The 26,784-nt window shown below is 37.9% G+C and overlaps 2 protein-coding genes across 2 annotated transcripts; one reads left to right on the top strand and one right to left on the bottom strand.

Moving 5' to 3' along the window:
- Positions 1-259: 259 nt before the first annotated feature.
- LOC140947462 (protein FAM47E-like) lies at positions 260-10,426 on the top strand. The gene is made up of 13 exons (XM_073396571.1): positions 260-366; positions 1,093-1,249; positions 2,973-3,076; positions 3,190-3,301; positions 3,443-3,517; positions 4,373-4,426; positions 4,651-4,682; positions 5,566-5,686; positions 6,991-7,044; positions 7,192-7,260; positions 7,887-8,015; positions 9,224-9,388; positions 10,109-10,426. The coding sequence occupies exons 1-13, from the start codon at positions 299-301 to the stop codon at positions 10,316-10,318; spliced, it is 1,350 nt and encodes a 449-aa protein (XP_073252672.1). The 5' UTR covers positions 260-298; the 3' UTR covers positions 10,319-10,426.
- Positions 10,427-10,766: 340 nt separating this feature from the next.
- On the bottom strand, positions 10,767-26,757 carry LOC140947482 (NF-X1-type zinc finger protein NFXL1-like). The gene is made up of 21 exons (XM_073396595.1): positions 26,318-26,757; positions 25,000-25,106; positions 23,692-23,822; positions 22,784-22,853; positions 22,554-22,662; positions 21,521-21,682; positions 21,300-21,400; positions 20,638-20,752; positions 19,884-20,131; positions 19,325-19,415; positions 18,800-18,920; positions 18,607-18,640; positions 17,739-17,864; positions 16,720-16,817; positions 15,867-15,888; positions 15,622-15,756; positions 14,867-14,957; positions 14,662-14,737; positions 13,435-13,618; positions 12,233-12,373; positions 10,767-11,224 (listed from the first exon to the last, which is right to left on the bottom strand). The coding sequence occupies exons 1-21, from the start codon at positions 26,658-26,660 to the stop codon at positions 11,054-11,056; spliced, it is 2,676 nt and encodes an 891-aa protein (XP_073252696.1). The 5' UTR covers positions 26,661-26,757; the 3' UTR covers positions 10,767-11,053.
- Between the last annotated feature and the right edge of the window lie 27 nt (positions 26,758-26,784).

Here is a 26,784-nt window from a genome sequence, read left to right as displayed (position 1 = left end):
TGAGTTCGGCACGGCAGTAGCACGACGTTTGAAGGACCTGAGGTATGCGAAAGCTAAATAACATTATATTTTACTTTTTTTCGATAAAATATATAAAGGAGACTTACCTTTGATGTACAGCTGTGTTTTTGGTGTGAATTTACCGATTTAGTCGCTTTTCAGGCTGTAAATCGTAACGTGAGCTTGCGAAGCCTGTGATTAAAAAGGGACTGCGGTTGGACTGCGGTATCAGTCAGGGGATTGGTTACTAGTTTAGTAGATCATTACCATGGAAACTAGGTACCACTAATGTTCCAATATGGCGCACAAGTATGATCTTCTTCTCGTTCAAACCAAAACAGACGAGAAAAAGCGACTTAAACCATGGTAAGGAAGCTTTTGTACAATTCAAATGTGTTAATGAGATAATTCAGGTCTTCTTAAACAAGTCTGTAGGCTCAGTTCGGTGGTTGTTGTCGGCGAGAGACTTACTTTTGTACAGCCTTGAGCTCTTCACCTAATGCTTGATTGCTTTAATTCCCTCGATTTTCCAAGCATATAACAAAAATATGACGTACAATTAAGCGTTGATTCGAAATGTGTATATGACTACACTGTTAAGGCTCGCTCTTGAGCCAGTGATGTTAAAGACGCGCTCGCAGATCTCGAGTATTATGATAAATTTCAAGTTCATTTTATTTTACAGCCACACACAAAGTGCGTTATTTGCGTCTAAATCACGAACCATAGATTTTTATCCCTTATAAAAGACAAACTGAGGACTCTGCAGCGTAAAGGCAAAGATTTCTGAAATTAATTTGAAGAACGAAGAGAGCAGTAGAACATAAAGAGTTTTTTAAAAAGCATGTGCAAACAACAACATCATAATTATTAAATTTAAGGTACTCTGTTGTTTTTCAGTAGCATCCTGCATATGGTGAGGGTTAGTTAACTTAAAGCTATGTTCACCCTGTATCAAGGCCCTCATATCCTTTGTTTTGCATTTTGAGGATTTTGGCTTTAGTTGACAGACGGACTTAATCAAAAGTTGTAGTTTCATCTGTGGTGCAGGCTAGGTTTCATCATGCATGTATTATGACAAATGGTTTTCAGGTACAAGGAGAGGTTAGAGACAAAGTACATCAAGCCAAGAAAACTAAGGGGAAATTCAGAGACACTTGTTGGTTCTGCTTGGACATTTCTGGAGAAAGGAAGGGATGACTTTAGAGATGGACTCCCTCCTGAGGCTAATTATAATTATGTTAAAAAGGTGAGGAATGCATTCTTTGGGAATTTTAATTCTGTACTAGTGCCTTGATTTCTTGAGTTTACATGGCTTAGGTGAAATGAGAAAATGAGGCTCTGAGCTAAAGAACAAAAATTATTTGTCATTGGGTGATTCCAGAGAATATCCATACCTTACCACAGGCAGCTTTTTGGAATTCCGAGGGTAAGGGGGGTTCTTTGAACTGGAAATCCGAAGGTATGGGAATACTTACAATTGGAAGTTCGAAGACAAGGGGAAGGTTTATGTGTGGAATTTCCACTATTTTATCGACTTAATCATGATCAGTTTGCAAATAAAGAGCATGAACTAGCAACAATGGATACAAGACAAGCATTGATCAAGCAGGCATGTTTTTGTGCTCATTTGTGGAAGAAAACTGACAAAACAAAGGTTGAATAACAAGCTCCAGAGGCCTCAGTCCGACTAGCCTGAGATCATGCCCTCTCCCTATTATCCCTTTATGTCTATCACGGGAAGAGGGCATGATACATTTGTTTGTCGGATCACATGTAAAAAAGCCAGAATCTGGACTTTTTTCTGATTGGATAGGAAACAATACGGATGATTTGCGCCGTTCCGATTGGCCAAAATGCCGCCATCCGTTAGTTGTTGTTGATTTCAGTCTGCATTTTTGCTTGCGTAATGAGCAGTGAATACGCACGCGAGTTCGTCATGAAATTTCTGCCGATTGAGTTTTCTTGAATTTGAAGGATGCCTAAATAGAAATTTCATCCATTGAAATATTTTCCATCTCATCGTATACTTAAAATTCACCGATCATTTGAATGCAATTTGATACTGGCTACAAGTTACAGAAGCGACAAACGGGTTCACTTTTCAAATAATTCATGAATGGAATCTTGACCTGGTTTGACTGTAATCGTCCTTCACAAACCTGCGAATTATTCTGAGCGATCTTCGTTTTCACAACACCTTTCAGGTGCTTTAGCCTAATTTTTTTTCCCACTGCTTTCGGTACAGTACGAAGTCAACGAGCTTTAACCAGTAAAGTCTTTATTATTTGTAGCTGTTAAAAAGATACGGCAGCTCCAGCTAGCAGTATTTCATCACAAAAACAACACATTTAAATTTTTTTTTTAGGAAGCGCCATCTGAACATGGACATACTTTTAAAAAAATTTTCTGTTCCCTAGCTAAAATTGATTTCAAAAGAGACATTATTCGCGCCAAATTTGATTCCCTTATGGTAAACGCTTATTGGCTATTAACATGACAGGTCAAGCAGACGTTAGATTATGTAAATTAGGGGGCGGTTGACGGCTTGTTAAATAAATGTATCAGGCGTTATTTTTTTCCCCTCGAACCAAAGAAGCAAAAAATAAAAAAAATAACGCCTGATCTCAGGTTACAATCCGACATAATGTCCTTTTATCTCTCATCAAAGTGGCCTCATAAATTATTTTGTCCATTCAGTGTGAAACATAGTCTTTTTACTGAGGACGCCATTTTACTTTTGAAGCTTGTGGGATTGAGAGTGACTTCTGACCCCGAAGGCTCAAATTCAAGATCGCGGAAATGAAAAATACCCAAACGTGCTCTCGATCGTACTACCCCACGGTAAATCCTCTATTAAGCCCCCCTCTCTTTAATAAGGGATCATTGATCCTGACAAGAGTGTAGAGATGAAAAAGAGCTTGAAATTTTTTCCTGTTCCTTAAATGTACTTTCTTGCTTTAATTTTTCAGACTCGTAGTGGATTAGGGCCACATATTACTGGATCGGATGAATCAGTCAATACTACAACCAAGGCAGCAACTAGGTTTACAAAGAATGAGGCTTGTTATTCAAGGTCAGGAGGCAAATCTTGCATCTTGTTGTATGCTTGATCATTTTATTTGTCTTTGCTGTTGCACTGATTAAGAGGCATTTGCGCAGCTGACCTGTAATGTTTTTCTCATGCAGGTCACTCCCTCTTCAACAACAGAGGCGGGGTCGTGTAGATGATATAGAGTTCAACCTGATGCAGCACCCACTGGCTTTGTTCCCGCACCTGGAAGAATCACTTCCTCCTGATGTAAGTTGCCACGGGCTGCCTCCTTAGCAGGTGGCAAAACTGATAATTGTTTGTTTTTTTTTTTTTGGCAGGGGGGGCTGCATGCTGTACATTTAACTGTGTACTGGTACTCTCCTTATTTGTTTGTTTTCTGAAACTCAGGTATTCGAAGATGTAGTGGAGATTCTTGATCCAGAAATGAACATTGACAGTGAAACTGGGGATGATGAAATACAGGTGACACTTTTTAATAAGTGAAGTCAATGAGTCTCTACTTTCAAAGCTTCTTTAATCACTAATCTTAAGTCAGGCATTTAACTTCTTTAAGTTTCGTGTGAGAATTCAAAAGTTTTTTGTTAACCCAGCACTCCACTGGCTGGTAACCAGTTGTCTCTATTTGGATGTGGGAAGAGCATGCAGGGGATGAAATGCAAGAGGCATTACTGAGGGAAGCTTGAGGGGTGATGGGCACCTTGCACTCCTGACTTAACCATGCTTAATAGGAGACTGAGAGATTACTAGGGACAAGTCAGAGTACTCTAAGAACTAATTGACTAGTGGGGTGGACGGGCAGGAGTGCAGCAAGGAGCCTTTTAGCCAGACATTGAAAACTGGCCATCCAGAAGGCATGTTTTCCCATAAAATTATAAAAGATTAAGTGAATTTTCCTTGTATTTCTTCGGAAAATGGGCGTCTACAGGATGGCTGGACATGCCTGCATATAGGTGTACTCTAGGCACCATTCTCCACTGATAAGAATTGGGTGAGGGGATACTTCACCTAAAAACATGAAGGCAGTCTTTAAACTAAAGTGAGGCTGTCTACTTAGGAAAGTGTCTGTTCTTGCTGCTTTGTTTATGAACATTTACAGTGTTAAACAAAGAAGAGGTTAATGACACTTGCGATGACAAAAAGCTGCACCATTGCTCCAGCATTTATGGTGGGAACTGAACTATCTCAGTCAATGTAATAGAAATAGTAACTTGTCTTGAATCAATGGGCAAATTAAACACAACCCTTGCATGCTTTGGCACCAAGAAGACTGTTGTGAACTCCACTTAGATTCCAAAGTATGTTTTAAATTTGTTTCAGGAGGGAAGTGAAAAGGACTCTGAGGAAGACAATCAAAGCAATGTTCAAGATGAGGTTAGGAAGTCAATTACAACCTTAACAGTCAGTCTAGCCTGCATAGCATGGAATGCTTGCTATGCAGGCCAGTAATAGCTAACATCATCAAGCTGAGATATTTAAAATTTGCATTTCGATATTATTAAATAATAAAACACAAGGAGAAAAACCTAAAAGTGGCAAACTGGGAAATTTTGGTATCTACATGTATGACCTAGTTAACATTTTTTTTTCTCTTTCAGTCCATCAGAAGCGGAGAATCAGGAAAAATCAGGTGTGAATTCAAGCAATTTTTTTTATACCTAGAAACTCATAAAAGATCTTAGCTTCAAATCACCATATTATAAATAAAAATGGCTTGTAAGTTTCTTTATGGTGTGTGAAGTGCATCCTCGGAGACCCAGAGGCATGTGGGGACGAGAGAAAGTCTAAACGAGTGGAAAAATATATAATTATGGAATGAAGAAAAGTAAAGAACGGCGAGAAGAGCCCCTGGGGACAATGTCTTACCAGACCAGTTCCAAACAGTCGCTGCTGTTCTGGCTTCTGATTGGAGCCAGACAACTTGTTTTTCTAGCACCAATCAGAGACCAGAACGGCGGCGACCGTTTGGAACTGATCTGGTAAGACATTGTCCCCGGGGGCTCTTATTAATTCTCGCCGTTCTTTACTTTTCTTCTTTCCATATATATTTTTTTCCGCCCGTTTAGCCTTTCCCTCTCCCCCTTTATCTGCCCCCGGGTCTCCGAGGATGTGCGAAGTGATGAGGTGCACACAGATTGGTTCTATTCTTCTGTGTGGGATTAGAAATCCCATGAAGCCCCTCTGGCAAAAAAAAGGCCAGTGATGTTTTTGTTTTTACTTTCCTAGAACCTATCTACAGGTATTTCATGTGGTTTAGCTCTCTATCTTTTGTTATTGGGTCTCAACTTTGCAGTTGATTCACAGTCATAAACATTTACCTTTTTGATTTTAAGATGTGTTTCATTGTTGAGTTGGGTAAAATAATTTATTATGTTCATGAAGTTATTAACCACTGGCATTGTTCTACATATTTATATATATGGCAGGTCTTATTGTGTAGGCTTTCCAGCACTGATGACTGAATAGCTATATCTAGATATTTTAATATATTATTATTTACATTCCACACATAGCAATCCTGATTCTGATAAGGATCAGGCAAAGCTGACCTATAAATGGAAACCCAAACAAGAGGAGGTAGCGAAAGAAGAAAGCAAAAGAGCAAGTCGCAAAAAAGCAGAGTCTCCAACATCGGTAAAGTTAAAAGTTTGTTTTTTATCAAATGAATGTTATGATAAGGCAGCATGGACAAGTGGTTATATTTAAGGGACTTGCCAGAAATTAGCAGGGGAAGGGGGGGTGGGAATTGTAAATTTGGGTTCGGAAATGAGGTGACCCATCCCTGCAATGGGAGTGAAATTTTCTAACCCTCCCCCTCTTGTATAAATGATAAAATCTAATTCTTGCAATACACTAGGGTGAGTCAGTATTATGAAAGCTCAAAATATATTTCTAATCTGTTCTTTGTAATGCCATATACATACATTTTAGATGACAGCATTAAGCTGAGCCCAACTCTGATTCTGACAGCTAATCACTCAACTCTCCTATTTCTCCCAGGTGTTTTTTACAAAATAAAGAACTTCTTTTTTCTTCTGTGGGTGAACCTCTACATGATCACAGACACATATTTGCATGACCCTCCCCCTTTTAACGGCCCATTTTTCATGACCCCTCCCTTTCCTGCAGTCTCAAAAAGTTGTGACCTAACCTCTGTTTCCACCTCCCCTCCCCCACTGCTAATTTCTGACAAGTCCCCAAAGATACAGTTGCAACCTGGAGGCCCCTGAGTTAGAATCCTTCCTTGACCTCTACTTAGATTTGTTCTTGTTAGTTCTGAGTTAATTAACTCCTTGGCTATAATATCATTGTAAATAGGCAACTGGTTTGCCTTCAGCCAGCTGGGAGTCTTACTACATAAGTACTGTTAAGAATCCTGACTGGCTGAATTAATTGCTTCCACTTTTATTAGTGAGCCACATCGTAAACTACTGGGTAACCTGTGCAATGATTTGACAAAGTATTATTTTAGCAATTTACATTTTATTAATTAATAATGTAAAATGCCAAAATAAGTAATGGTAACAGGACTGAGTGGAGTCCAATTCAGTCTGTAATCATATGAGTGATTAACAAAATCGGACGACCGCGTAGCAGGAGTCTGATTTGTTTAATCACAAGTATGATTACAGACCGAATTGGACGACACAAAGTTCTGTTACCAATTAATCATAACTTTGATAAAATTTGTGATATAATAGGCTATTTTTTAAATCAAAACACAAGAAATTTGAAATTTTGTTTTGCTAGCAGTAAAAAAAAAAGCCATTTAAGCGCGCGCGTGATGGTGCGTACTGTCCAATTACTTAGGCATGACGCATACTGTCCTATTAAACTGTCCAATTAAGGCTGAAATCAGGGCAGTTGATAGCCAATCAGATTTGACAATTTTGTTATAGTTATGATTATACTTTTAATAATACTTACTTTTACTTTAGGATGCAAGGATACAAGAAGTGACAAAAGAATTCTGTGAGTGGGTAGCTGGATTGGTAAGTATATATCTGCATTGTGAAGGCCACAGTTTACCAACCGTTTAATAACAGTCCTATAACAGTCCTATTCATACAATAAAATTTATCATATTTCAATTTGAACGGCAGTCTGGTTATTACATTTTACATTTACTTCCTTATTAGGGTGGGCAAAGCAATAACATTGAAGAATCAACTGTGATGAGCCTTTTCGCTAGTGGATATGAAACAAAGGTTGGTTTGACAAATTATGCAGTACATGATAATACTGGTGTTAAATTCATTCGCTCTTACTGGGCAAGAATACCAAACATTATGTATGGTATTCTAATTTTGTATTTGTAACAAATCTAAGTGCTTGTAGAAGACCCTGTTATGTGATAATTCAAATGAAACCCCTCAGTTGAACTTTCACATGCTATTTCATTTTTTCTAAGGTTTTAGGAAACAAAAACTGGTAATTTTCATTTCTAATGGCCAATTATGGAAACCCCTGGAAAGAAAGTTTGATTGGCTTAGAGCAGTGGTATTTCAGCTAAATTTGAAATACCTACATGTGAAAATTACAAACCCTTTGAGGGCAGTATAACAGTATAAACAAATAATAGCATGATTTGTACATGATATTTTGCATAAATACCATTTGTGATAATTCAAAATTGTCTCAAATTTCAATCACCTGATGGCTCGTGAAATTACGTAAAATAATTTTGAAATATTGCTCATGATATTTCCTATACAAATTCTCTCCTTACTATTCTCACATGGTGTAAGTGTTTCATGAGAGAATAAGTGTAAAATATAAAGTAACACCATCGTGCATTTGCATAAAGTAATGTTTTGTATCATTTTTTTTGCAGCCTGCACTGTCAGTACCCATCCATGTTGTTGAGCTCACAAATGTTCCACCAGAATTAAGAATGAATACAGGGTCACCATTACCAAAACCAAGTGACACAAGACAAGTTCCAGAAGCCGACAAGGATAAGGTAGGATAAAAGAACTGCCCTTGAAAAGTGGTGAAGAACAAGAAATGAGGGTGGTGATGAGGATGAGAGTTAAATGACCATGGGAAAGCGTTAACTGTTTAAGCCCCAATAGTGACCAGCGTCTAATTTCTCCCAACGATAACACTGCCTGATCAAACAGACAGGTCATGAGAATTAATGAAATGATCACCAAACATGACATGTTGTGATGTTACAACAAATTCTCTCAAGCAGTACCATAAGGAATGTATGAAGAACAGTGTGGAGAAGATGCATGTTGATGTTGGGGCTTAAAGGGTTAAAATGTTGTCAGTGCCACTAACAAGGATGCTTTTAAAAACACAATCTCATAATGGCCCGTGAATAGAGCCATCCATTCTTGCTGCCAGGGACACATATGCATCAGAAAAACAGAGATGGCACACCGATGACATATAATCTGTCCAGAATCTGGTCAGGGGCTCTGATTTGTTGAAGTAGTCGGGGTTCTCGTTAAGTGCCGGCAGCCGGCTAAAAAACCGGCTACTTGAACGTTTGAGGCCTCTACTTTTTGGGGCAATAGGGTAAAGTGAGAAAGTGAAATCCTGAAGTTGCCTACAGCATTTAGTTTCCAAGCCGCCTATATTTACATCATAGCTGTCCACTTTAAAACTTAAGGAGAACCCTGTGTAGTAAATATATTCTTTGAGCCGTTGTTTTTGAATGACAGACAAAAGACAAAAGGTCACAAGGTCAAATGTAAACATAATAAATCCACTACAAAACAGTCAGTATTTGTGGAATATATTCTTCTTTAGATGAAGTATTTGAGTTTTCCTGCACTTGTTGCAGAAAAACTCAAGAAAGAAACATAAAGTCGAAAATTTACATTCGGCGCCCCATGACCACCCGATCAAAAAAGTCATCAGTATGGTGTTTGTATCATTGTGGTGCAGACGCTTCTCCTGCCAAACCTCCCTTGTGGTGAGGAGATAGGGAGACGGCTGTAATCACAGGGTAACACAAAAATAAATGGATCAACACAGATTGTCTTTTCTGTGGCAGTTCATGTCATTCCTAGCCTGCGTAGCTGGCGGTATTGTGTGGGTGCAAGATTAACGTTTTGGCGGTGGAGCCATGTTCCAAAAAAAGGGAGTAGGGACGAGCTACGCAGGCTATGTCATTCCTGGCTTTTTAAATAACAAGTGCCATTTTATTGTGACTCCTAGCAAGCCAAAGGCAAGTATGTTCCAAGTTGGGTGAAAGTGAAATATGGTGCATGGTACCTGAGTCCGAAGACATGGAAAGCTCGGCCAAAGGATGAACCATTACAAGATCCTAAGGAACAACAAGATAAAGCTTTATCAGAATCCAAAAAGAAAAGTCATAAACTGGTAAGATCCACAGCCTCCACTAGCGCACCCATAGATTCCATTAATGAATCGATTATTTGCTAACCTGTATCAAATTCAAATCAGCATTCCTGCATGGGTAACGAGTAGCAAATTTTGGCTACAAGTCCTCAGTATTCGGTCAGATTGAAAGATCTTTGAATGGACAGAATTGCTTTGAAGACATTGACATGAAATTCAAGAAACCTGAGGTTGAGCTGGCAGAAATTTCATAACTACCTCGTGTGAACTCTCTTCTCATTACACATGCAGGGATGCAGAAATGAATCTGAAGTCTACGACTACTAATGGATTCAACTTTCAAATAATATATTCTTTAATGGAATCTTGGCTTGACTGTAACGTATAAGAAAAAAGTCCAATGTAATGTTCATGTATGTATAAAAACGTTTTTGAAAGAATGAAAAAAAGGTTAGAAATACTTCTTTAGCAAGTCAAGATTATTCCCTCCATTCTTGTCCTTTTATTAGCTGTTGGCTACTTTTTATAAAAAAAAAAAATCGCCAGTGTGCTGTATTGCGATCCCTTTTCAAAAGTTTGTCGCTACGTGGCAATGCAATAATTTTACAAGTTTAGTTGTAATGGGATCCAGAGATTACTGCTTGGGACTGTTAAAGAAAAAAAGTAATTTAAATATGTTAAAATTAATTTAGAAATGATTACCATTTCTGTTGTGAATTTCTGATGACCATCTTTCTGTAGGATGCTGTACTTTCAAGCATGCATGGAGCAAAGGCTTTTAAAGAATTTATAGACAAGAAAAACACCAGAGTACCAGAATTCCTTGAGGCTGTGTCTGATCAACAAGAGCAAGTCAAGGCTGAAGCAGAAGAGACACAAGAGAGAAGGAAATCTCGCTCCATTAGCACTCAGCATACACAGTTTGGAACGTCACAGAACTATGTGTTCTGATTTTAGATACATCAGTAGAAAGATAATGCCAGACCTTTTACTGACGCTTAAAAGAAAAATGTGACTGGAAAAAATATTGCCTCTTGCATTTGTACAGATACTTTATTCTTTTGACATTATTTTAAATGTAAATAGTTTTGTAAGTATATATTGTATAGAACAATATTTATTGTAAAATACTAGAATCAAAATTATATTCTGGTAATAAATTATTATTGAAAAATATCTGACCAGATCCTTTCTTGGAGAACAGTGGAGAAAACCTTTCGTGAAGACTGAATAAAAGTTATTTCCACATTCACTTTCCCACAATAAATTAGCATGGCTCCTGCTTTTATCAAATTAACTGGTGTTGTGAGCATAGAAAAGTGGAAAGTGCTTCAATTTACAGGGACACCCAATGAGAATATTGTCCTAGCTGAAAGTCTAGTGATCTGAAAATTATAGGGATCAAAACTTACCTTTTCGAAAATTCCAGCCAGAAAAAAGGCTCCCGAAAATTCTAGGTGACCTTTTTAGGGTAAAAATCCGATAAAAATAGGCAATTATACCATTCTTTAGATGTTCGAAAATCCTAGGAGAGGCAGGCAAGCAAGAAATTTACAACAAAATTTAATGTTCCGAAAATTCTAGATCTCAAATCGTCTTCCGAACAGATATTTTCCGAAAATTGTCTTTGCGTGCCCCTGAATTCAGGGTTATTTCTTCATCATTTCTTTTAATCCATCAAGGTTTTTAGGTCACTGCAATCACAAAAAGTCCTGAAACTAAGCCAGCTGCTAATGACACCATTAGAATGGTAAACATGTGACGCTGGAACCAGGTTGGTTCTACTGTTTCTTCTACTTGTTTTCTTGGTCTTCGTTTCTTTCCACGCTGTTTCCTCTCAAACCACTCAAGTTCCTCCTGCAGGAAAAATTAATATACGCAATTCATAATCTTGGAATTTCTGTGTTTCTTGGTTATCCTGTGGAACCCAAAGTGGCCATTTGCAGCAAGTTCCTGCATTTTCAGCTCGATTTTGAATAAATTACATTATATGTGCACATGCATCACCCTTAATGCATCACCCGGGTTCTAGCCTATGCGCAGGCTCTTATGCCATCTTGTTCCCAGAGGCCGCGAACCTTTTGTACAGTAACAGGGGGATGCCTCTTCCGCTGGAGAAAAGTAATGGAGGCTCTGGCAATGAGATTGGCTCACTTGTGCGAGTTTGGTTTCATCAAGGACAACAAGATGACACATAACATGTCAAAAGCACGGAGTTATTTGAGTGCGCCAAATGATATGAAATTTGGAGTTGTTTTCGAAGCGGGTTTTATTGCTGAAATAGCGATTCTGCCCCACCTTTCTCGGTGTTGCTACATTGTTAGGTTGAGATGTTATACTGGGTCAAATTGGAGCAAAGAAAAAGAAACGAGAGTCAAAGATCACAGGAAAAATGGGGCAAGTAAAAGAGTGGTGTTGGCTCTCGTTCCATTTTTTGCGTGACCAAAGCTGAAAATCTTGTTCCTCGGTCTTTCTTTGCTCCGAAACCACACGGAAATGCTTGCTACACAGGCTACGTCCTTGTGGTTCTTGAGGCCCTTCAATCCCTGCCGTCGTTATTGCTGTTGTGGTCCTTGTGGTCATGGTAGTTGTGGCCATTGTGGCCCTTTTGTTAACTGGAACACTCTTTATTATTTCTCCTGAGTTTAGAAAAATTTGTCCCAAAAAGTGAAGCCATAAATAATGACGACCTTATTAAAATAATTGCTTAACTAAAGACAGTATAGAACTTATTCAGTCTTCTACAAGATTTGCTAGCTCTGGAAACTAACCATCTTAGAACAAGTATTTTTTTTTCTGACAGGTGCATGAGTAAAAGTAAAGAATTGGCGGAAGGATCAGCGGTAGGAGAGAAGAATTTATTACCTGCTGTGCTTTACGTTCTTTTTCTTTTCTGATTTCATCTTCCTTTGAGGCCAGTTTCTCTTCACTTGCTTTAAATGCATCACAGTCTTTGTCACAGTCCATTTTAGCTTCACCTTTCTGGACCACATGGCAAGGGAAATCCTTAAGAAAACACATAAAGCAGAAACCTATGAATCATTTTTATCTGGAATACTGAATAAGATATTCTGTAATTAATCTGTTATTACTAATGATAATAGGACTGAGTGGAGTCCAATTCTGTCTGTAATCATGCGAGTAATTAACAAAATCGGATGACTGCGTAGTATTATAAATCAGGACAGTTGATAGCCAATCAGATTTGAGAATTTTGGTGTAGTCATGATTAACAATGTTATTGTATGGGGCTGACTTACGCGGAGGATGTCGAGGCCTATTCATATTACACAAAAGCTGGGTCCAATAACTGATTTATTTTTAAGTTTTTAACAACCTTACCTCCTCGTAGAGTTTCTTCAAAACATTAGCCTATTTCTCAGCACGGTTTCAGGATATAAACAGATTTTTTTGTCACAGAGATTTCTCAAAAACTAGATGAAATCAATCGAGTAATATTTTTTGCACTTTCTTAACCACGCTGACCAAAACTTTGAATTTTTTGATTGACTGTTGAACTACTAAACTCAAACTCCTTTCTTGTCAGTCTGACCTGTGATTGCCTGATTAATAGTTGGGTTTGTGTTCCCTTTGGAGTTAGCTAGATTGTAATTATTGCTTTGACTTTGGAAAAAAAGCCTGAATATTCTCTCCTCTACTCACAGATACAAACAAAGTTCATTTGGAAGTAAATATATAATTGCAGAAAACAGATAGCTTGAGAAACTCTTTGGAACATATAACTATTCATAACAGATACCGTAAAATTCCAAAAATGAGCCCCTCCATGTTTAAGCCCCTCCAAATATAAGCTCCCCAAACTCGTAATGCAAAAACCCCTCCGTTAAATTGCCCCTCCAAATCTAAGCCCCCCGGAGCTTGTACTTGGAAAATTGCCCTCAAATACAAAGTAAAACAAAGCAAAAACGGTAAATTTACTTCCCGCTATAAGGCTTGCCCAATCTATTTTGAAACTCAAATTTCCCTCCATATAAGGGCCTTTACAAAATATAAGCCCCGGGGCTTATTTTCAGAATTTTACTTTACTAGATTAAAAACAAGCTCACTTTCTTTTTCCGTCTGCAAGGACATCTTACAGCAGTTTTCTTACTACATGTCTTGGGTGAGGGACAGGACCCGGCATGGCATAGAGATGGGCAGCGGTGACCACACGCAGCAAGGTTCTTTGGGCACTGATTTTTACAGGATGTTAGATCATTACGTGTTTGTTCATCTGATGAAGTCAGCTCGCTAAAATGAATGGAAGTTGAGGTAAACAGTGAGAAAAATACAAATGGGCATATAGAATCCCATTCAAATGAGGTGGTAGGTGGCCAGGGGGAATATAATCTTCAGTAAAAAGTACTTTGTATCACTGGCAGAGAAAAGAAAAGTTCCACTGAGACTGTTTGAAAAATTATCTTTCTTACATATTCACTTGGCTCTGAATTCACCGTCACACATAAGCACACATCGGCATTCTTGTCCTAGCAGTACTTCTACTTATGCAGGATTTTTGTGACATGAACCTAGTTTAGTAGCCTTGGCCACTAAAATTGTCATCCACAGTTCATCCTATCTGGTATACTACAGCACTGGGAACATTGACCATCAACATCAAGAAAAAAGTTGTCTGCATTAACACATGTCCGTATTACAGTCAACCGGGAAAACTGTAAACACCAAAAATATTTCTGGAATGTTATTGTGATGTGAGAAAAAAGCCAATCAGGCATGAGAAAACTAAACTGCAAGCAAGAACATTAATCAGGAAATGCTTGCTCGCATGTGCTGATCTTTGCTGTGATTAGTCGTAACACAAAATGCATTCCTGAAATATTTCAAGTGTTCACGGTTTTCCCGGTGACACTGCAAGTGGGTTGAATTATTTAAGAGAAAATGTAAACTGCTTTCCTAAAGGAAAAAAAAACTGTCTGTAATAACGAGGTGACTCCATATTAAGTGGGTGTCTATAAAGCGGGGTTCAATTGTATCTTGTACAAAATCTAGGAATTGCCGTATCATAAAGCGTTATGAAAAAAATGCTAATAGCTGTGGGACAATAGAGTCCCTAAGATACACCATTTCTGGCTATGGGTACAGGTAGGTGCTGGTGGACATGTCTGCTATGTAGTTATTTAAAAGGTAACCATGATTTCCCAGATGTGATAAATGCATCACCATCCTAACCTGTAGCCTGGCCATTTCTCTGGAGTAAGAAGTTAACCTAGCCGTACACGCAGGAATGGTGTATCTTAAGGTCTCTAATTACAAATTAATAAGATGTTTGATACCTGCAAGACACATAAACTGGCATCAGTCTGCAGTGACATAACAACTTTACCACCTGTTTACAACTTGGACAATCACCTAAAATAAACAATCAATATAAAGTCAGCCTCAATTCAGTTTTCACATGCAAGAATCATTTTAAACATTGCTGCAGTTTCTCTCAGAAAGCTAACATTCATTATTCTTTTATGACAGTTAAATTGTCACCTTTGTGACATGGTAGTGGACAGTCATGGGTGCATCCTTCTGGGCGTGGCTTGGTGCAAGGTTCCTCGCAAACTTGACATTCCCTACCAGCCTATACAACAGACAAAAAAAATTACTGGTAAGTGAAATGTTCTCAATAACTATAATTATACTACTGTTATTGACTACAGTTAATATAGTGTTGAGGAATTGAGGACTATTTTGGAGAGCACTTTAAGACAACAGGTACAAAAAGCAATACATTTATTGTTATTTATTATTTATTAACATGGCTCAGATTTTTTAATAAAGGGCCAGAAAGATTTGTAAACATGAGATGATTTTGTTGTTTTCATTAATTTTTGCCTCAAGGGGGTTTAATTTCAGAAGGTCACTAAACACTGATCTAAATTCTTCTGAAAAGTACAAGATCAGTATACTGATAAAGGAACTATGAGCAGATGAGGTTTTGTTATTGAAAAATAAAGGTGCTGTAAATCAACAATAATGTAAAATAGTGTGATTTAAATTAACATAGATGTAAATTAAGATGCATTAAATTAAAGCAATTTTTTAAAATCGCATTAATAAAGTGCATCATTAATTTCCTATAAAAAGGTGAGTGGCAGTTTATGGTACTCAAGGGGAGACTGGAGGCTTGAATAACTCACAGTGCACTTCTTTTCTGTCCGGGCGATATGTACTGAAAGGTGAGATGTATTTCCATAACTTAACACTTAACCTACAGTAATTAATGCTATTTTAATTACTCATACCTCTTGGTCATTCGTGGCTGCCTCACTGACAACATGACACTCCAACTGACATGTGTGGTTTCCACATGGCAACTGTCGTCCGCAGGCTCGTGCACAAGAGAATGGTTTGGCAGAGTGACATGGCAGGGTGGAGACCTACGACAAAGAAATTTATTCTTAGGCTTTTTTATATTAATAAATAATTTATGATAAAACACTACACTTAAATTTTGAAAAACCCAATATTATACATGTAGACAACATACCTCATGTTTTCCAAAGCAGCTCCTATCATAATTTAAAAAAGAATATTAAATGCTTAATTGAAACATTAAAAAGTAAAGTATGGAACATTACACATGCTAGGTTTATTGTTGACAAATATATTTTCCTATTGAAGATATCCTTTCACACTCAAGAGTCCACCTGTTTGAGTATTTTGAATGACATATTATGACAGTTATAAATAAATTACAATGATGACATTTCTGTTAAATTTGTAAATAAAAATTTGTCTTTTTTAAGTAGGTGTGACACTTCAAATGAAAACTACATTAGAGTTTTTTCCTAGAAAATGCCACTGTCTAATAATAATAATCTTTATTTCACTAATAAAGGTATATAACAAGTGTTACATGGCCTTTATAAAAATAACTAGTGAGTAAAAACTTAAAATGCAAAAATTGCATTTTAATTCCTATCCTAGATTATAGCTAAGTCAATCTAAAAGTGCTCAGCATTGCAGACTGGAAAAGTGATGTCTAAGCCTAAAAGTACAAAATGTTGCTGGATTGATTCTGGAAAGTGATTGAAACAAAGGATGTCCTTTGCCCTCGCTTAGTTTGTTTATGTGTTTATCTGACTTAGGGCCTGTTTACATGGAGGCGGGGACCACAGGTAGGTGAGGCAACATTTGGCGGGTCACCCCACCTATCATGTAAACGTGATCAAATTAAAATGAGAGATTATATGGACAGGTGGCTTACCCCACCTAGGCCAGTTACCTCACCTACCAGGGGTCCCACACCTCCATGTAAACAGGCCCTTAACTAACCAATATAAATGGAAAATGGAAATGGGAAAGGAGGTCTGGCTGGGTCAGAGCGCACAACTACTCACATTTCAACTGGAACAGCACATGGTGGGCATGGCATCGGAACAAACTCAGCAGGATTTGAGGCAGACTTAAACCCAGCTGGCCAACCATTGAGTGGTGTCTAAAAATAACAAGCTCAAAAGTTATATAGTCATGCAGACTAGCATAAATGTAATAAAAATTTAACTACTGCAAACAGAACTAATAATTTGCTGCAAAAGGAGACAGGGTTGCCACTCATCAGAAAAATAAAAATTCCCTGACTTTTCACTGGCCTTTCAACAGTTTTCACTGACCTTTTATTAATGAGAAACAATCCATGTTTACATTCACTTTAGCTTTTTTTGCAGGCTTTTTTTTTTGTTTTCTCTTCATTTTCAACCTCTTTCCGCTTTTCGCAGAAAGAGGGAGAAGGAATTTGGAAGAAAGCTTCACAACGAAAACCACTGACCACAACTACTACATGTGTCAGGTGCAGAGTGTCAAATTTATCACTTTGCTTGCTTTGCAGCATACTTTTCAGCTTTTCCAAAAGATAAATGCATTTCAAAATCTTGAAGAAAACTTATGAACTATATACCGGAAAAAAGAATTCCAAGACTTTTCACTGACTTTGACAACAGCAACGATTTTCCCAGACTTTTCCCTGACCATGGCAACCCTAATAAGGAGAGCTAAGTGTCTGTCACATTATCTGCCTTTTGAAGATGACATTTTTCAGTCAGTGACATGGCTGACTCAGAAACAAAATGTGAGTTCTCCCAACAAGATGCGGGCATAGGACTTCACTATCTGCACTGGGTACTAGTACAGGTGCTCTACAACTAAGTTACAGGAGACTCATGAGAACTATAAGGCCTGGTTTTGTTTAAACCAATATTCATTGTCGTTTTCCTTACCCTATGATTTATAAGTTGAAATGAAAGAGAAAAAACTTGATTTGAAATAAAGTGACATTTCCAATATTTTTGTAATGATATTGGATGGTCAGTTCATGAACATTCACTAACATGCACAACTTTAAAACTAAAAAAGAACTAACCTTAGGGACTTTAGATGGATCAGGTTTGTTGTCATGGCAACGGGCAGGACAGGTATGCCTGCAAGGATGTACAAGATCACAGCGTTGGCTACAGGGAGGACATGCACCATAATGGCAGCGATGAGGCTAAAAACAATGAGGAGATAATTTTTCATTTAACGAAAGATTTTATGAAACATTTAAGGTTAAAAAGCAACACTATTAAAACATGATGTTTTGTTGTGTATCACACCTTCATTTCCTTTCCATATCATTTCATAGTCTCTTTCATTTGCGTTTGATAATGGTGACCTGTCGTCACCAAAACATCATGTTTTAATAGCATTGCTTTAAATCCTTAAAAGATATTTTCTAAATTAAATAATGACTGCTTACTGAGATAGAATAACTGAGTTCTCACTTGTTTCAAGGGAATTTTCATATACCTGGAATTTCTTTCAGTGATCAAAGCAATGATATACTAGCGAATTACATATCTTGTACGTATCGTGGAAGGAAACCTTTGCCTAATGACCCTCCTTGTCTTTATTGTGTTTCGAGTGTCATAGATTATATTGTATAAAATATAATACATTAATATAAATTAATAACCATATTATTATTATGGAGTGTGCAGGACAATGTGTGTGGTAGGTGGTGAAAACACACAAGTTCAGATTGCGAGTGATAGAAGGTCCAAATGTGCATGGCCAGATTGCATTTCTTCTTTCTGTGTATTCCATTCATTCTTAGTGGACATCCAAACAAAGCTGGTTACACGTGTGCCATGCACACATAAAAGCAGCCTTGAGATTAGGATTGCGGGCTCCACTTGTTGCCTGCAATTATTACGCATCATGTCTGTTTTTTAATATCAACATTTTCTAACCTTGCGTTGTTTATGATGACAATCTGGTGGATGTCTGGATCAATAAAACAAAAACAGGATATTAAATTAGAACAAAAGCCAGCAGAATAATTTACAAAAATTATTAGTTTCTGACAGTAAAAATAAAAAGTTTTTAATTCCTCCTAAAATGTACTCCAGCAGGGAAAAGAAGAACAAGATAAAAAAAACTTACGTGCACAGTTCAGAACATTTTGGTGGCTTAGTGACTCTTTCACGGCCACATGGTAAAGTTAACACTGTTGCACCACAGAAACACTTTATGTCCACTGGCAGGGGACAGGGGTAACATTGGCCTACAAGCAATCATGTTATATTAAATTGAATTGTCATTAATCCTCTGTACCCACACTGCATGTACGGGCTGTTTGAAAAATACCTCTTTAGAGAACAGTTGGTTTTACTGGAATAAGTTAGTGATTTAAATGGCAGACAGTATTATTATTCTTTGAACAAATGGACACTGGTTATAAATAGGACCCCAACCACCAATGAACCGCTAGGGAACCTTTAAGCAAAGTAAGAAATTGCCTGACTAACGTTTATTTATAGAGAGTAAACAATTTTCCAAAGCTCCATATGGAAAGTAAAAGCATATTTTTGAATACCTCTAGAAAGATTGGTTGAATAATAAGGCAGTAAGACATTTCTCTATCACTTTTCTTACAACAAAAAAATGATAATTTGTTACATAAATTACCTCTGTGACACCGTGATGGACATTTGTGATTCCGACAATTCAGGGTTCGGTTACAAGTCTGTTCACATGGAGGGCAACTACCACCACAGCACTGAAAGCAAATACGTAAAATTTAATATTATACTATGAACATCACCAGAAAGCTGAAGAGAAGCGTCACTGCTTGCTGCAAAAACAGCTCCCCTCTCCCCTCCTCCAACCTCATCTGCACCATGGGCAGTAAGGCTGCTAATTGAATGGAGGGGTTTCTAGGATTTTTATAGCTACAGGTATTTTATGAAATAATTCAGACATCATGACTGTGCGATGCCGTTATTTTGTATGTTCTTTTGTCGTAATGTGACTGTGTGATGCAGTCATCCTGTCAGTTCACAAATGACCTGCTCATCACTGGAGTTCCCAGTAGCCTGAGCAGTGGTTAGAGCATCTGATCAGTGTTTTTGAAGAATGTAGGATCAATCGCCATCTGGAAGTCAGAAACCTTTTTCAGAGTTTTTTCTCTCCAGACAAATTATTCTGTTTTAATAATAATTCAGACATCTTAAGAATAAACTCCCACCTTTCTCTTACACTGATGCCGTTCACATTGCCTCATTTTAAGGCATTTTAATTCACATAAGAACTCCTGTGAACAAATGACATCTTTTTCTCGTTTGCCACAACGACAAGTTTTGGTCACCAACTGCCTGCAGATGCCACATGATCCTGTGTGACACTGCTGAGTACATTTATGTCTGCTGCAAGCTAAGGGTTTATCACATGTACCACCACAAGTTGGAACATCTTCAGTGCAGGGCAGTGAAACAGCTGTAAGAGTCAGAGATTTTGTGTTAAATGTATTATTATTTTTATATTTTGATTAAGGGTGCATTATGTAAACAGTGCCACAAGAATTTTGCAAATTTGTCCCCAAAATTTTGTCCATGATCGTAGCTGGATACTTACCCTGACAAGTGTAATTATATTATAACAGATCATTGTCATATAAAATTATGTGAATTATATATATATCCAGTATACGTGTAGGATCAATAACAAAAGTGTAAGCTGAATGTTCAGAATGACATGAAATTGGCTTAAGCTACTTAACAATAAGTTGCAGGTCAAAATTCAGGTTAACATTTTTTAATCATGTTGTTGAGTCCCAATAACCTTTGCCTCCTAGCTCTTATTCATGAATAATTATGGCTGGGCCAAGATGAAGGTTATTAAAATATCTTAATGTAAAATTAGTTTTGACCTGTAACATATATCCTTATCTATGAGTCACTTAACAAAATCCAGTTGTAAATAAAAATGTCTGTTTTACTTACAAGTTTGTCCACAGGGACATTTCCTTTGTCCTGTTCTTGGACAATTACCACAGCTGTCTGCATGACACACTCTTTCACATCGGTGATGACCACACGACAAGACTTTGTTGCAAACCTGAAAGGATTTAGAAGTACACATTAAGACCAAAGACTTCCACAGAAGGTCTAGGGTATGCAGCCAGAGAAACACCAACAAACATGGATCATAATAGGTTGCTGGGAAACTGCCTCCCTACCACTCCTCTAAGCCAACATTAACACTGATTTCTCACTTAGGGCAAAATATTGGCTTAGGGAAGGGGAAGGTGGGCAGATTCCAAGAAATTTATAATGATCCACGTAAATGTCCTTCCTACAGGGCATGTTTCATCACCACCTTTTGTAAATAAACTATCACTCTGCCTATGCATCTGACACTAGATCCAAATACAATGGTAGGCCATTGGTCTGTTCTTGAGTTTCTTCCACATTCCATTGCTTCAATATTGCTCTCTTCCACAGCTACTAAATATAATTTATCTTAAAAAAAGGGAATCACTAGGGTTGATCCTTATTAGTAATCGCCTTACTCAAGCAAAAACTAAGTCTTTGCAGGTGGTTGCGTATGACTAGAGATTGGACTGTATTTTACAGTGCAAGCATGATCAGACTAGACACACTACCTGTTCACACTGCCATTCTGGGCTAGCACAAGGTCTTTTACTCTTCATTTTACCACATTGACAACTCTGTAAACTTTCCTTAGGACAAGGCAAACATTCACCTAAAATCATAAAAAAAGATTTAAAAGTAAGAAGCTTCATCCATTTCGCGCATAGCAGTTTATCAAATCCAATGAAAAATTACAAGGATCAATAATATTTATTTTGAAACGAGTACATACCAGAATGACATGGTGTCTCGCAGTTATGATGACCACAAAACAAGCGCTTCCCACATGGTTTTCCACACGACCACAATTTAGCACTGCAGCGTCTCACAACAGGAGGATGCACAGCACAGTGACAGGACACCCGCACAGTCTTAGGACAAGGAGGACAGGGACCTGCAAGGGACAAATTAAGCAGGCTGCAATAATAAACATATAGGTATCAAACAAGGCTGATGAAACATGATGCAGCTACTGTAGAACACAGGCGGACCATCCAAACTGTTCGAGGCATCATGATGTCACACAGGACATGCTGTCTCAGACGTTTACTGAATTTCACAATGCCCGCTCTCGGCTTGATTCAAGTGATCGGTAGAAACGCTTAATAAAACAAAGAATTTTGTACCTCTTGATCCCAAATGTTAGTACATAATGTATTAGTCGGGGGGGGGGGGGGGAGGGGGGAGGGTGGGTCAGTGTCAAGCAAGTGAAAACGTCACAAAAACGCAGAGCACAACACTAAAAACATTGAGTTTAAAAGTTATCTTTATTCACTTTTCTGACATTAATCAACATTTGAGATCACAATGTACAAAATTGTTTTATGAAGCATTTCTACCAATCACTTGAATCCAGCCGAGTGCGGACGTTACGAAATACAGTAAATGCATGGGATCACATGTCACACATAACATCACAATACCTCGAACAGTTCGGATGGTGCACCTGTGCTGCAGAAGAATAGTTTACTGCTTCTCATCCCAACCCCTGGATAAGGTCCTATATCCATTACAGTGTTGCCTTGGTGGTATGTCACTGTAGCCATTTATACTCCTTTTTTGTACTTTAATGTAGGTAGTACAGCATTTTTCTGTTATGTTTCCTTAACTTGACTCGGCTATAAACTATGAACTAAGTAAAAGTTCTGCCAAAGAGATTTAATTTGAATGGCCATGCTAACATTAGAGAATTTTATCCAGAGAATCAAAAGTTAGAAAAACACTAGTTATATCACAACTTTAATAATGATGAACAAGCAACATACCAGGGTGACAAAGCAGCAGGCAGTTATGACCACAGTCAGGTTTGAGAGGCTTGCTACAAGACTGGCCACAGGAATGTGGTGTAAGCCATGGATCAAAAGAGGGATTTTCCTTGAGAAAAGACAGTACCAAATGAATATTATTGATATAATTCCAACAAAAAGCAAAATACTCAGGTTTGAGTTCACTAACTGTCAAGTTTTTAAAATTGCAATAGGATACATGTAGTTACCTGTTTTCCACAGAAGCAGTAATATCTTGTGGGACATTCTGATTGTTTGAACTCATATCTGCACTTTGGGCTAAAATTAAGAAAAAGTCACCTCAATACTGTGGCATCATTGACACATACATGTAAATAACTATTCAAGGTAGTCTGATTATGAAATGTCTGCCATCGTTTCGCTCCACCCTCCAGCAGGAAGCCAAGCAAGAGACTCTCTCAGGCTGGGGCAAAGAGGTGGCTGGCATTTCAGAATACTGTTCAGGGCTGTCACTAAGATTTTAAAACACCAGGTAAATACAACAAGTAGGCGGGGAATCAAGGTGGTTTTATCTTTCTTGTATAGAGAAGAGAAGTCTTTGTGTCACGTTGCCATAGTAGCAAATTTTTCTGGATGTCAACAAACTGAAAATATCACTTAAAAAGTGAATTTGCACCGCTTCAAACTTCCATCGATCTTATTCAACTTCATTTTTTTGTCAAATATTGGCAAAATTTTCTGGGGTTGAATCTAAAAGGACCATATTTATGTTAAGAAAAAGAAAATTTTTGTGTTCTGTTCACCTACTCCATAAAGTGGGCCATGAAATTAGGAAGTTTCATGTGATTGGCACACTTGTGCAACGACGGCTAAGAAATGTACAGAAGCATGATGCATGTGCAGAGTTCTTGTTTTGCTAATATAAACCTATTGCTTTTTTGCAGTTCTCACTGCCGTCGCCATCATCGTTGGTTAAGCCTCCAATTGTTGTGATCCAGAAATTTTGCCACCATGGTAACATGACGTCACAATTCTCCTCTTTATTATCCTAGAGAAGAAATCAAGGGCCACATTCTTAGTAGCCCTTGGGAAAATCCCTGGCCCTCAGCCCTTGATGACAGTCCTGACTGTTGATAAATTATCAAAATTATTTTACCAGTGCCATGGGATATCAGCTGGAGATATATTTTCTTGAGAATTCAACTGAGTATATGCAGCACCATCCCTGGCCCACTTCTGTATACACTGAAGGTGTAGAGTAGAGAAACACTGGCTACAGGTCCACACCTGAAAAGAACAATATATTTTCAGACTTTTTCCTCCTGACATATAATATTATAATAATCTATGGTTATGAAGTTGATGGTGATGATCATGATGATGATGATTGTGAGGATAATAATGGTGACAATGATGGTGATGATGATGATGGTAACAACAATGTTACAATGTTTGAGAGAGTCATGGGTAGTGTTCTTTGTTGAGCTCAATTTTATCCTTGTTCAGATTCTTATCATAGCAGCGCCAGCAAGAATATCAGCGTGCACATGTCCGACGACATTCAGCCAATACTTCAAGCAGTTTCCAATGCAACAATCATCAGTGTTACTGCAGATCCTGAGCGGGTCTGACTGCCCACACGAGAACCTGTTTAAGATAGGCCTCAACTCAAATACAAGACAGTCATCTTCGGCAACGAAAGACAGCCATTATTTTATTATTTTCTCATAAATTAACATACCCCAAAACACAAGGAATATAGTGCTATTTTCCACCAGGATAAAACTGAACAACAACATATACACCATATACACCTCAACCCCATATGTTATGTTTCAACTTCATTAGCAGTTTTGTAAATGTGGCTAAATATCATTTAGGCAAAGTTAAACTCGAGCGAGCTGGCTAGTTGTCTTCTCCTACTTCAGTATGTGACCTACGGGGCGGCCCGTGGGGAATTGCAGGGCTCCTTGTGTACCCTTTTGCTAGTGTTGCTTTGCATTGTAGCTTTGCTTACTGATCGTAGCGGATCAATTTTTGCCAACTTGCGAATCATTGCGGATTCTTGCTCCCTCTCCTCCCTCCCTGCCTGGTGGTTTGGTAAGTATTTTCTGAGGTAAGTATTCTCTTAGGTAAGTATCTCCACTGAATTTATTCAGTGTGCCGGTGCCGGTTAGTGGCTGCTCTTGGGGTGGTTCCCGTTTCCAGGGTTGCCATGGATACCTCCTCTCTGCTAATTGCATTTGGCCCCCTACGAACCGTACAGGCACCTACTCCCAAGCTCATCATTAGCGATAAGTTTAAATGAGGCATGGTGAGTACAATGTGCCTTGTTCTAAGAAAATTCCACTCTATACCAGATGGTGCAATGCTGAGTATATGTACTGCTGTTTCAGGACTAATGGAACTTTCATCCCTGAAAATATTGTGGGAACTACTGAAAACTACTTAAGTAAAAACTCACAGCATCAATGTGCTTGATGGAAGCGATACAAATTAAACAGATGCTAGCACCAGGTTTGCATGATTCCAGTAAATATTGCGCAGCTTTTTGTAGATCTGATTCATTATCTGCAATAGAAGATACATGCATATAACTGCACTGCAGAAGTTGTGATAAAAAAATGACATAACCAAAAGGCAAGTTCAATTATAACGCAAACCATTCAAAAAGTCAAGTTCTCTGGCCCAGCTGTTCAAAATATGGATAGCGCTATCCACTGGATAAATCTCTATCCACTGAATAACACAAGTGATTTCCCTATTAATATACTAATCCACTGGATAGTGATTTATCCAGTGGATTAAGTGTTATCCAGTGTTTGAACAACCAGGACCTAAACTCTTATTACTGTTTATGAGGCAAAATTTGCCTCATAATCGGTAGAAGTTGTCATTATTGTTTATTGATCTCTTATCAATTATTTGTTTACTTGTTTATTTTTCCTCCATTCATTTATTTTACAAGCCATTTATATTGTATTACAAGATTTGAAGATGAAGATGCTATTTTTAGAATAAATATCAGGTTACAAGAATAAATGGAGAGGGCAGGATATAGTTAATTGCCCTTTGATTAGATTACAGTTTTATTTAGGTTAAAAGAGAAAAAAAGAGAAAAGTATAAACCCTACAAATTATGAAAAATATACGGAAAATATACAAAAGAGAGGAAAAAAAGAAAAGCACATACATACACACACACATAAAAAATATAACATTTGAGAGTTGGTGTGGCAATGATTAATACTGAGCAAGATAATAGTTGAAAAGTGCTCTTTTAAACAATTTTTTAGTTGTTTTTTCACATATAGACAAAGGAATATGATTCCAATAATAGCACCCTATAACTGTTGGACAGAATTTTCTTAAATTTATTCTAAAGCTACTGGGATTTAGGTGTTGCAGGGATGCACTTCTTGTGTCATAATTATGTTGCTCAGATACTGAGGCCAATATACAGGAAGACTTGCAACTGTGATTTTTAGTGCAATTTGGCATTAAAATTTTGTGTTGCAAGTTTTTTGCCTGCATTTAATTGGGCTAAGGTTATAGGAATTTGAGCAGGCCTCTCTAAAAAGATCAAATACTTGGGGGTTGCCCAAGGGGGAGGGGGGGGGTGGGGTATGTTGAAAATCCTAACCCCCTTTTTGAAAACCCTAAATACGCGGATAAAAAATGGAATGTCCCCACATGACCAAAACAATCAAACTTTGTACATTGCACTCTACCGTGCATAAAATCGCCAAAACAGCAGCTGAAATGTTAAAATGTATCAATACCTTGAGAAGTATGCCTGTAGTTCTTCAAAGTGTTATTTAATATTTCATCGTCATTGATCTCCTCGTCTTCTGAAGAGTCTTCAAACTCGTCCTCTGCTTTTTCCATGTATCTTTTCGCAGCTTTCTTTATTTCCTCTGCTTTTTCCATTCTCTCCTTAGAAACTTCATAAGTCTCGGATGATTTTCCAGCTGTAATTAAACCCCTACTACGGGAATGCAAGTTGACTTGGGACTGTAAATTCCCGGCGAATCGTCCTGACCGTTGCCTTGAATTTGTGTCATTTTCCTTAACTCCGCGTCCCCTTCCCCGGCCTCGACCAAGAAATGATGGTCGCTTATCCATTTTAATCTGCGTCTTAACTCCCGGCTCTACATTTTCTAAAACAAATGGGTTAAAATTCAACGTAAACAGCTGAGCTATTGTGACCGGCACACGAGTCCACGAGACAAAATTTTATTGTGATTAT

The sequence above is a fragment of the Porites lutea genome, chromosome 9 (assembly GCF_958299795.1).
Source record: "Porites lutea chromosome 9, jaPorLute2.1, whole genome shotgun sequence".
In the NCBI taxonomy this organism is placed as follows: Eukaryota; Metazoa; Cnidaria; class Anthozoa; order Scleractinia; family Poritidae; genus Porites; species Porites lutea.
Note: the sequence above shows the minus strand (reverse complement) of the source record. Positions and strands in the feature narration are given on the sequence as shown.

Excerpts from the sequence above, each read along its gene's own strand:
- LOC140947482 (XM_073396595.1), bottom strand. The coding sequence starts at position 26,660 with ATGGATAAGCGACCATCATTTCTTGGTCGAGGCCGGGGAAGGGGACGC. Across the intron at positions 25,107-26,317 it reads CTACAGGCATACTTCTCAAG|ATAATGAATCAGATCTACAA; the intron begins GTATTGATACAT and ends CTTCTATTGCAG. Across the intron at positions 18,641-18,799 it reads AAATGTTCTGAACTGTGCAC|ACATCCACCAGATTGTCATC; the intron begins GTAAGTTTTTTT and ends TTATTGATCCAG.
- LOC140947462 (XM_073396571.1), top strand. The coding sequence starts at position 299 with ATGGCGCACAAGTATGATCTTCTTCTCGTTCAAACCAAAACAGACGAG. Across the intron at positions 367-1,092 it reads AAAAAGCGACTTAAACCATG|GTACAAGGAGAGGTTAGAGA; the intron begins GTAAGGAAGCTT and ends AATGGTTTTCAG. Across the intron at positions 7,045-7,191 it reads GTGAGTGGGTAGCTGGATTG|GGTGGGCAAAGCAATAACAT; the intron begins GTAAGTATATAT and ends CTTCCTTATTAG.